The sequence below is a fragment of the Acinonyx jubatus genome, chromosome D2, assembly GCF_027475565.1.
Source record: "Acinonyx jubatus isolate Ajub_Pintada_27869175 chromosome D2, VMU_Ajub_asm_v1.0, whole genome shotgun sequence".
Taxonomy (NCBI): domain Eukaryota; kingdom Metazoa; phylum Chordata; class Mammalia; order Carnivora; family Felidae; genus Acinonyx; species Acinonyx jubatus.
The window spans coordinates 58,098,146-58,109,111 of NC_069393.1; the positions used below are offsets into that span (position 1 = coordinate 58,098,146).

Below are 10,966 nucleotides of genomic sequence, written 5' to 3' on the forward strand. Positions count from 1 at the left end.
TGTTGACTTCTTTCTCATGCGTCTTCCTTCTATGTCACAACGTGTCTCTCTGGCCCCTCAGTTCTGGAAAGGGGACAGAGTGGATCACTGGTTCCAGGACACTAGGGGGAGGAAGAATCTTTCTGAGCCACTTGCTTGATGCAGACAGAGCTACACCTTCTTCCCCTACACCTCCCAGGGCAGGGACTGGGGCTAGGTCTGTGGTGCGGGGATAGGGATCGGGGACGTAAGGAAACTGGGACCTAGTGGAGCTAGGTAAGGAGGGGGCTGGAGGAGGAAAAGGGTGGGGACATAGAAGGGGCACAGGCACGAGCGGAACGAGATTGTGGAGGACTGCGAATGCCCAAGTGCTGTGAGAAGAGCTTGTGAGAACTGGGGTAGGAGCCCAGGGGGCCAAGTAGGCAAAGGCCACTGCCAAGGCGGCCATCTAGTAAACAACCCAGGCGGTAACCCGAGTCCCTCCGGGCGCACCATCAGAGGATGGCCCCTCCACGCCGCCAGCCTTCGTCCTGCGCCCAGGGAGCCTTCGCCCTGGGCACCTAGACGCGTTGCTGCCGAAGCCGGGTGCCTCCCGCGGCCAGTCAGGGGACTGCAAGCAAAGGGGGCAGCGCCCACGGCTCCTCCCCTCCTCTCTAGGCCTGGGGACGGGCCAGAACCTATTCCCCGAGCCCTGATTGGCTTTGGGAGGCGGCGTAGAGCCAGCTCCCTGCAGCCGGGGCTGGGGGCGTCGCCCCAAATGGCACCCACCGCCCCCAGGCTCTGCCAATCCCTGGGCACGCCCGGCGGACGCGCGGGGGTTGCCCCCGCCCCTCCTGCCTGTCAGCGTCACGCGTGACGTTACGCGTGATGGGTTGGGGGGGCGGAGGCAGGGGCGACGCGCCGAGAGAAAGGCGGGTCCGGGAGCTGCAGAGGCCAGAAGCCCAGGAGCTCGGCAAAGCGTGAGTGCTGGCTGTCCGGGGCGGGGTTCGCGGGGTTCAGGGGAGTAGGAGGTTGAGGGCTAAGAGGGAGGGAAGCCTGCCTTGGGTGTGCTCTCTGTCCTACCCGGATTCAGTATCTTCGGTTCTAGGGAGGTGCTTGGGGCACGAGGGGAGGTTGGCTGGTGGGAGTAATGTCAGGGTGGGGCCTTATGTGGTCACACATTCACGTGTCTGCAGTTGATGGATATGGGGTGTGTGTGTGTGCGCGTATGTGTGAGTGTGCAAGTAACGGTCTTTGTGGGCTAGTGTATGCAGTGCGTGTTCGCCGTTTGTATATCTGTGTAGGGCATGTACGTATCTTTGTATGTGGGTATGTGAGTGTGAGTTTGTGAGAGAGGGGAGGGTGTCTCCTCCAGTGCGGGAGGAAGTGCGGTTGGAGAGGATTAGTCATATTGTAGGATTTTGCCTAACACAGCCAGCCGGCTGCTTCAGGCTTTCCTCTTGGTACTGGGTGGAGAGGGCACTTACTGACTCCTCCTTTCTAGACGTAGGTGGCTTGGGGAGAGATGGATGGGTGTCTGTGCCAGCCCTGCCCAGCTGGGGAACAAGGAGGGCCTTGGGCCATTCAGTGTGGGTTGAGAAAAATGCCCCTGGAGAGGGGGACTTGTGCATGACTGCGAGCACGCATGCTTGGCCTGGCATCAGAGTCCCCTATTTGAGATCTGGAATAGATAAGCCCTGAAGTAGCCAGTGAGCCCTTGTTCTCCTCCAATCAGGGGCTGGGGTGTGGGACGGCTTATGCCATCTTCCCAGACAGCCTTGGGGGTTTGTATCTAGGTCTTAAGGCAGCTGGGCCCTGAAGCTGACCTTAGCATGCCTGTATAACGCATATAATACACACTTTTGTGCACACAGAGCACAAGAGTAGCTGCATAGGATTCGTTGCTGCTGTTGCATCAACCATACACGTGTAAATCCTCACTGATGAAAAGCTGCACAAGGCCAGGGTGCAAAAGAGATCTGTTTTTTCTGGTTCTGTTTTCCCCTGCCCCCTCCTCCAATGGCTGCAGGTCTCTGAGCCGGGGCCTTGCCTGGAAAACAACTCCTCCCCCCAGCCGTTGCTTACCTATCTGGAGTCACCTTGAGCTCTAGAAGGGGTTGGTGATAGGCCCAGGGACCAGGGCAGAGCCACCAGAGGCTCCCGCAGGTAGAGCTCTTGAACTCCCTCCTTGGAGTCCTCCGATCCTGATCTTTGCTCTGCAGAAAATGGGGGAGTTGCCCTTAGATATCAATATCCAGGAACCTCGCTGGGACCAAAGCACTTTCCTGGGCAGAGCCCGGCACTTCTTCACCGTTACTGACCCCCGAAATCTGCTGCTGTCTGGAGCACAGCTGGAAGCTTCCCGGAACATCGTGCAGAACTACAGGTAGCCCGCTGCCCCGTCCGAATGAGACCCTGGGGTACTCATTCCCTGCCATTAATATGGTACCTTTTGCATCTATCTCCTCAAGTTTGAGAGTGACCTTGTCCCACTCCTTGACCCCCTTACTCCCTAGCTCTATATGTTGGAATCACAGGCAACTATGGCACAGCGCTTCAACCCAGAGAATTTCAGGGTGTTTGGGTTGCGGAGGTGGCATTGATATTTGTGGGTGGGGGGCTGCTGTATGTTTCGCAACCCTCCACAGGGTCCTGTCCCACTGCTAGGCCCACCCTCTTCAAGGACAGATGGGGCTCAAGGTTGAGTCCCAAGGAGATAGGAGAGCACCCCCTTGTCCCCAAGAGGAAATACCCTTGAGATGCCCCCAGCCATTTTTGACCCACTGGAAACTACCATTACCCATGACCAGGCATTTAGGCAGAAACAGAAGGGGACCCTTCTTTATGTGGCTAGAAGGAAATGGAAATAGGAGCCCCTCTGCCCTTCTGGAAGATTTGACTCCCCCAGAGACAAGGAGCTCCTTTATTCTGAGACTCAGGGCCAAAGTTCCTGGTCCTCTGGCCAGACTTTCCCTGAGCTAAGTGGTCAGGGCTGGTGGGGGCAGATCTGCCCCTAGAATTGCCTGTCTGTTCCCTGACATTCTCTGCAGGGCCGGCGTGGTGACGCCAGGGCTCACTGAGGACCAGCTGTGGAGGGCCAAGTATGTGTACGATTCTGCTTTCCATCCGGACACGGGGGAGAAGGTGGTCCTGATTGGCCGTATGTCAGCCCAGGTGCCCATGAACATGACCATCACTGGCTGCATGCTCACCTTCTACAGGCAGGTCCTGCCCCGTGTGTCCCCTCCCTGAGCACTCTGTCCAAGCTAGAGTGTAGCCTGATGACTTGGTGAGGCCAGTTTGGGCAGAAAATAGTGGGTGAATGAGAGCTTGTGTTAGAATCCCTCACATTCCTCAGAACTCAGCCCCAGGGCTCCTCCCACCCCAGAGACAAGTGTATGTGGTCGTGTCAGTGGGGAGGGTCGTGCAGAGGTCACCGAAGCAAGTTCTAAGGTCATCAGCTGGGTCCCTTCTGAGGCTTTGGGAATAACCTTTAGGGTTTCTTTATTAGGGTTTGAGGATAAGGGACACTGTAGCAGGAGCAGCAGTAAGTGTCTCTGTTCCCTCAGGAAGACCCCGACCGTGGTGTTCTGGCAGTGGGTGAATCAGTCCTTCAATGCTGTTGTTAATTACTCCAATCGCAGCGGCGACGCTCCCATCACTGTGGGGTGAGAGCTCATCCCCTCACCGGGACTCCTCCCCCCCCACTCTCTCCCTGCCCTGGCCTCCCCAGGCCTACCATTGCTCCCTCTTGTCTGCTCCTGTTTCTGAGTGCTCCTGCAGCCAGTGACTCAACTCCCTCCCCTCAGCCCGCCCCTCTCCCCACTCTCCTGGCCTGAGGGCTTGGGGTCCTCTTGCCTGTGCTAAGGGAGGCCCTGTCTGAGGGATTGGAGCTTCCAGGCAAGTCTATGCTGTAGCAGGGGAGGAATTTCTCTGCCCGTCATGCCTCGCGTATTGAGGATTTTGATGTGTCCCTGAAGGAAAGAACCACACACTGGACTGTTCACCTCCAACCTTGTGTCCTGCCTCTTCCACCCACAGGCAGCTGGGAACAGCTTATGTGAGTGCCACCACTGGGGCCGTGGCCACAGCCCTGGGACTCAAATCCCTCACCAAGGTAAATGCCCCCCCCCCCATTGTACTGCCCCCTCACTTACCCTTTATCTGTCTCCCTCTTCCCCATCGCTCGTCCACACCAACCTACAGGCTCCCCACATCCCTCCCCAGAGTTCCTCGCCACTCCATAGCCCTTAGGACCACTAAACGATATATTTCCTCCCCCCAGCACCTGCCCCCCCTGGTGGGCAGATTTGTCCCCTTTGCAGCTGTGGCAGCTGCCAACTGTATCAACATCCCCCTGATGAGGCAGAGGTGAGTGGCTCCAGCTCCTGGCATGAAGGCCCAGCGTGCAGGTAGGCACATCATCCCGCCATGCCGACTGGCCCATGGTGGGGACCGTCCTCTCCCTCTCCAAACAGAAGCTTCTGGGCACAGTGTCAGTCTGACTCTGGGATCCTGGAATGATATCTGAATCTGTGATATCTGACGGGACCCCAGGGAATAGCTGCCCGTGAGGGCAGTGCAGGTAGGATGTGGGCTTGTGATCTGACCCCCACCCCCTTCCCTTTTCAGGGAACTGCAGGTGGGCATCCCAGTGACTGATGAGGAAGGTCAGAGACTTGGCCACTCAGTGGCCGCTGCCAAGCAGGGAATCTTCCAGGTGGTGATATCAAGAATCTGCATGGCCATTCCTGCCATGGGTGAGGCAGGGGTGCCTGGGTGGGGCACGGGAGGCTGTAAGAGAACGGGTGCATTCTCCAGGGGTTTTGAGCACTCCCGGGGGAGTGGGAAGAGTTGTGAAGGGGATCCACCCCTCCTCACGATTCTGACTTTCATTCCACTAACTCTTACCTCCTCTTCTGCCCTGCTCTCCCTGCAGCCATCCCCCCGGTGATCATGGACACTCTGGAGAAGAAAGACTTCCTAAAGGTAGGCCACACCCACCTTTCCCACCCTGGAAGAGGTGACGGCTGGGAGCAGAAGTGACCAGTCCCCAACCCTCTTTCCAGCTTGGCCCAGGAGTCTGAGACTTGCTCCCTGTTGGCCCCACCCCTGGGCTGCCCCCTCCACCTTCATTCATTCATTCAGCAGGAAGGAAGTGGGCTGGGGTGAAGGAAATGGTTTCTGTCCTGAAGAGAGCTGATATCACTCCAGAGGCCTCTTGACACACACGGGGATGGACCACCACCATCACACTGGCCACTATATTCATGCTGTCACCTACCGACAACAATGAGACACACAGGCTCACACACGCACGAACAGAACAGAGAAGGCACCCGACTACAAGTTCATTTATTGAATCATTTATTCACCAATTTATCTTGAGCACCAGCTGTGCCCACTGGAGGAACTGAACGCTGGTCCCTGTGGCTGGAGGGAATGGAGAAGGGCATGCAGAACAGGAAAGGGACAGATTCATGCATGCTACTGGGACGGGAGCGGAGTGTTAGAGGAGGCTTCCTGAAGAAAGCAGCTCCTGGAGGAAGTGCGGAACCAATCCTGTGAGGGGAGAGTGGGTGAAGGGACACTAGGGAGGGTGTCGCAAGTAGGCGTGGCTGGACTGGAGGCTGGTGATTTGGAAATTCCAAGCCTGTTATGGTCTTGGGAGAAAGAAAAGACTCAAAGGCAGGGTTGGTGGGATAGAGCTGTGGTAGGGGAAATGCGGTAGGGACTAGGGGAGGAGGGGACACAAGCCATCCCGTTGCCTCTGTCTCCCTACAGCGTCGCCCCTGGCTGGGAGCGCCCCTGCAGGTGGGACTGGTGGGCTTCTGGTAAGTGTGTGGGGACTTAGCTAGGGTGTGTGGGAGTGCCCTTTCCCTGGTGGATGTGGGTGGGTATTTGCTGATTTTAAGATGTTTATGTACATCATTCATTCATCCATTCAGCTGGTAGGGCTCTTAGACACTTGTAGGGCATGTTGTGTGTGTTAGCAGGTGATCGCCACCCTTGAAGGTCAACAGTCTAGTTTAAGACATTCTAGTCTTTGTGTACAAGAGGAAAGCATGGAAATATACCTTTTGGTATCATCCAGGAGTTTCATGCACGTTTAATTTCTGATTCAGGCACTCACTGGCTGTGGACCTCTGGGTCATTGCCCTGGAGGCTCTTTCCTTAGCCAGAACCTGATGTCAGCGTTGGCCTTAATCAATCTCTACCCCTAGGGGCTGTCTCCAGGGATGGGGTGGGATGCAGGGAGGCAACAACCATAGGTCAAAACTTCACAAACCTTCCCAACACTCTTCTCCCCCCAGCCTGGTATTTGCCACCCCCTTGTGCTGTGCCCTCTTCCCCCAGAGAAGGTAAGTGCTGCCCCCGGGCTTGGTTGGGGGCTCTGAATAGGTCTCCGCATCTCTGGAACCCACTGACCTTAGGGTCCTTTAGTGTGTTCCAGGAGGAGGCTTGGCAGGCACTAGACTTATGCTGGGGGTGGGGACTTGATGGTGAGCTGGGCCTTCTGGCAGTTGAAGGAGACTGTCCAGCCTGGGAGGAGGAGAGGTGGTGAGCCCTTAGGCTGATGCAGGTTGGGTTGAGGGGATCCTCAGCCTGCCTGTGCTGTTCTGTTGCAGCTCCTTACATGTGAGCAGGCTGGAGCCAGAGCTGAGAGCTCGGGTCCGTGAGCAAAACCCCAGCATCGAAGTGGTTTACTACAACAAGGGGCTTTGAGGGAGGGTCAGCCCCTGGACCCCTCCCTCACCTCCTTGGGCTGCTGCTTTGGTGGAGCCTTGCCATCCCTGCCACTTGCCCCTCTTCCTGGTACCGGGCGGGGGCTTGGTGGGGGAGCAGCCATTGAGACCAGCAATCCATAGGTTGAGAGGTGCCCCCGTTAAGCCTTTTTCTCTCCTCTCTGGTTTCAAAGAGCAGGGCCACATAACCCCTTTCTCCTGTGCTCCTATGTTAATGTATGTACACACATGATACGTGTGTACGTGTGTGTGTACATGCTGTCCTAGAAGCTAGGAACGGACGTGCTGTCCTAGGATGTCCTGATAATCTGGCTTCTCCTCTCGGCCTCTTGCCACCTGTCAGCCAGCCAGGCGGCAGGACTTCCCTGCCTAAACAGTTCCACTGGCCAAGTCATTTCTGACAGCACCTCGAGGGCCCCTTCTGGACACAGGAGTAGCCAGGATCTCTGAACAGAGACTGAGGGATACTAGCAGGCCAAACGGGCCCGACTCCTTCCGACTTTTGCTTCCTGGCTCCCAGGAACTGGGCTGGCAGAGAAAGACATATCAGGGTAAGGGAAACGGGGAGTTTGTGCACCCCCCCCCCACATCCTGAAAGAGCTCATTTCCTCTCCTCTCCTCTGTCAGAACAAAGGGGTGGCATCCTGTACCACTCTCGCCATCCTCCCATCGCCCCCACACTGCAGTGTGGACATCTTTAGGTACATTCTTAGGAGTTCTTGGTCTGCTCTGACATCATAAACTCAAATCTACACCGATAGTCCCAACCCAAACCAAAAAGCCATGGAGGCAGAGCAAGCATTCCCCCTTTAAGAGCTCCCAGAGCCCCCTCTTGCAGAGGGACACAGCTGTGGGAATGGTGCTTAACCTCAGATACCACAGGTATCTGAGTGGAGACAACTAGCACACCCTCAAGGGCAACTAGGCCCTGAGTGTACAATCTTAAGACAGGAAATTCTGTGTTCTCTTGACTCTTGTTAGACATTCAGCAGAACCCTGACCTTAACTCCTCTTTTTTGAGGCTTGGCCCTGCTCCTACCTCCACTCCCACCCCCATCTCCCAAGAGGAAGAAGGGCCCAGGCATCCATAGCTGGTCCAAAGGGCAGGTAGGCTTGGGAATGGAAGGTATGGCGTTACACTCACAGGGTACAGAGCTTGACCTTGACTCCAACTCCCATGAGCTCTAGCTGAAGCAGTGGGTGGTGCGGACGAAGGCCCCAGTGGGATCCTCTAAGAGCATTTGTGTGCTCCCCCAACTATCTGCTACCACTGACTAAAACTATGATGCCATTGTTACTCAATAAACTAAAAACCGATCTACTTCTTGATCTTCACTTGATTCTGCGTCCTGAGTGCTCAGGAAGAACCAGTCTCCTGCCTTCAGCCTTCCCTCCCCCACAAAATCTAGGTTCTAGCTCTTCCCTCCCTTCTGTATGGAGCCTCAGCCCCCAGCAGAGGGCACTCTGAGATTAGAAAATCAGTCCTCCATCAGCACCTAGAGTGCTAACTAAGGGGATGTAGATGCCTTCTATTCCCTTTGCAGATAGAGTCCTGGCTTCATTTCATTCTTGGCTAGGAAGGCTGATCCCACCTACCTACCAGCTCAGGCTCTGGGCTTCTTGGTTCCCTTCAGGCATTTGGCATGGGTTGGTGGGCCTCTGGTTCCCAGGGAAGCCTCTGGAGAGAGGAAGGCTAGGGACTGTCCAGCTCCATCAGAGAGAAGTTAGGGCACCAGCACACCCTCCATACCCCTCCATGCCCCCACCAGCACAGCACAGGAACAAGCCTGGCAGGGACCATTTGCTAGTTAGCACCCCTCCCCCCGCATCAGGACCCTCCACTCCCTCCTTGTGTAACCCTTCCCCCCCCCCCCCCGGGGAGAAATGAGGCCAAAAGTTCATGCCTCTGAACAGATGGTGAGAGCTACTATTAAACAGTTTATAGTTAGTTGCCTCTCTTACCCCAAGTCTTGGCTTTGGAAGATTCAAAGGAATAAACATGTATGAATCTATGATAAAATCCATTGCCTACTCCCTGCAGGACATACCCCTCATCTCCCCTTTCTCAGCTCCAAGCTCTCACACTAGGTGGTGGGAGACAATCTTTGGGACTGTATGGTCCCACAACAACCTGAAGTGAACCTGGTACCTTGGCCTGGACTCTCTCACTCCTCTTGGGAAATGGAAGTTTCCTTGTATGGGCAGTGGGGGTGATACCAGCTACTGCTCATTGAGCCGTACGTGTGGTGCTGGGCCAAGTGCTTTAAGTCCGCCTTTTGATCTTCACAACCCACTGGGGGACCAGACATGTTATGTCCATTCTTAGCAAAAACACAGGCTTGAAGACATTGAAAAAGTTGCCCGTGGTTCCACAACTAGGAAGTGGTAGAACCAGGATTCAAGTCGAGTCGCGTGACTCTGAAGCCACTGGGCTGAGCTTCTTCCTCACCTGCCAGCCACCAGCCAAACTTGAGATCATTCTCCTTGTCTCTCTGACGCTCCAGGGCCTCTCCTCCCTGGGCCCAGTTTGTTTATAGGCCCACAAAACTGATAGGCCCACAATTGTACTCAGACCTTTTACTAAAGCCTGAGGAGTTTCCAAGCTTGAGAGTTTTACAGCTGAAGGAGCATAAGCAAAGATTTCTCTTCTTGATTAAAGATGGGGCATCATGGGGTGCCTGGGTGGCTCAAATCGGTTAAGCGTCCGGCTTCGGCTCATGATCTCCCGGTTCATGAGACCAAGCTCTGGGTCGGGCTCTGTGCTGACAGCTGAGAGTGTGGAGCCGGCTTCAGATTCTGTGTCTTCCTCTCTCTCTTCCCCACCCCCACTCACACTCTGTCTCTCTTCCAAAAATAAACAAACATTAAAAAAAAATTGTTTAAATACAGGGCGACACTTAGATGGGGTGCCTGGCTGGCTCAGTCAGTACAGCATGTGACTCCTGCTCTTGGGGTTGTGAGTTTGAGCCCATGTTGGGCCTAGAGTTTACTTTAAAAAAAATGTTTTTAAATATGGCGTAACATTTCAAAACCCAGTTTCAATTTCATCCTGTTCTGCCAGTCTTGACCGGTGCCTCCTATCAAGCCCAGGGGGCTCTGGGTCAACTCTTGAAACCTCTTTCTGCAGGTACTGCTTTGGTCTTTGGTAACCTCCTTGAAAAGAGGCCTTGCACTCTTACTGGAAAATCCATGTAAAATAAACCTATTTGGGGAGGGAGGTGCAGGAACCTCTGTTAAACAAAATCATTAAGAACATTTTATAACTTACTGTGTTCTGTAGATAACACTAACCCTATCAGGGAGAGGACTGGCCAAGGCACCAGTGAGGCCAGTTAGGAAGGAATGTTTTCCTGCCATCTTTCCTTCCTAATTCCACACCAGCTTCTCAGAGCAAAAGTTGGCTGTAGGCTAACTTCACAGGCTCTCTAGGGGCAAATCCTAGCCAGGTGCCTTTTCCAAACTGCTTCCACGTACTTGGAATTTTCCTGGGAAGTCAGCATTTGGACAGAGGTAGCACTTTTCTCGCTGGAAAATAATCTCCCCCATTCTTGGGCCTCCCTTCTTCCTCCTCATGCGCAGCCAGACTCTGGGAACCTTCTTTGGGAGCCTACATCTGCGTCTTAGGTCTTCCTCTCCAGCCTTTTCCCCCTGGCCTGGTTTCATCTGCTCCAGAACTCCCATCTTGCCCATTATTAAGACCACAACCGTCCCTCTCTCCCAACCCACGTTCTGAGGAGAAAAATGGCTCAGGTCTGGGTTAGGCTGGCCATAGGGAGGGAGCCAAATGGGCATATCCCTCTTTCTTTCTTTCTTTCTTTCTTTCTTTCTTTCTTTCTTTCTTTCTTTCTTTCTTTCTTTCTCTCTCTCTCTCTCTCTCTCTCTCTCTCTTTTTCTTTCTTCCTTCCTTCCTTCCTTTTTCTTTCTTTCTTTTTCTTTCTTTCTTTCTTTCTTTCTTTCTTTCTTTCTTTCTTTCTTTCTTTCTTTTCTTTCTTTTAAATTTAATTTATTTTTTAAATTTACATCCAAGGAAGTTAGCATATAGTGCAACAATGATTTCAGGAGTAGATTTAGCCTGCCCTTTTCTAGGGTCACTGAGGCTGGCATCTCAGGGACAGTGGTTAGGGCCAGCTTCAGCTCCGCTCTGTGGGCGCAGGCCAATCAGACTAGGCTAGTCCCCCCTCCCCCTCGCTCTCCCGCCAACCCCCTTGCGGCGCCCTGCAAGTCACAGCCAAGCCCCTTTCCTCTCAGTCAAGCTTGTCAGT

The 10,966-nt window shown here is 54.4% G+C and overlaps 1 protein-coding gene across 1 annotated transcript; it reads left to right on the forward strand.

The window, feature by feature from the left end:
• The first annotated feature begins 296 nt into the window (after positions 1-296).
• On the forward strand, positions 297-8,025 carry SFXN3 (sideroflexin 3). Its single transcript, XM_053207357.1, has 11 exons — positions 297-938; positions 2,181-2,344; positions 3,009-3,183; positions 3,532-3,626; positions 4,000-4,075; positions 4,244-4,329; positions 4,591-4,718; positions 4,898-4,947; positions 5,743-5,792; positions 6,273-6,320; positions 6,588-8,025. Exons 2-11 carry the CDS (start codon positions 2,184-2,186, stop codon positions 6,682-6,684), a joined length of 966 nt encoding a protein of 321 aa, XP_053063332.1. The 5' UTR covers positions 297-938; positions 2,181-2,183; the 3' UTR covers positions 6,685-8,025.
• Positions 8,026-10,966: the final 2,941 nt, after the last annotated feature.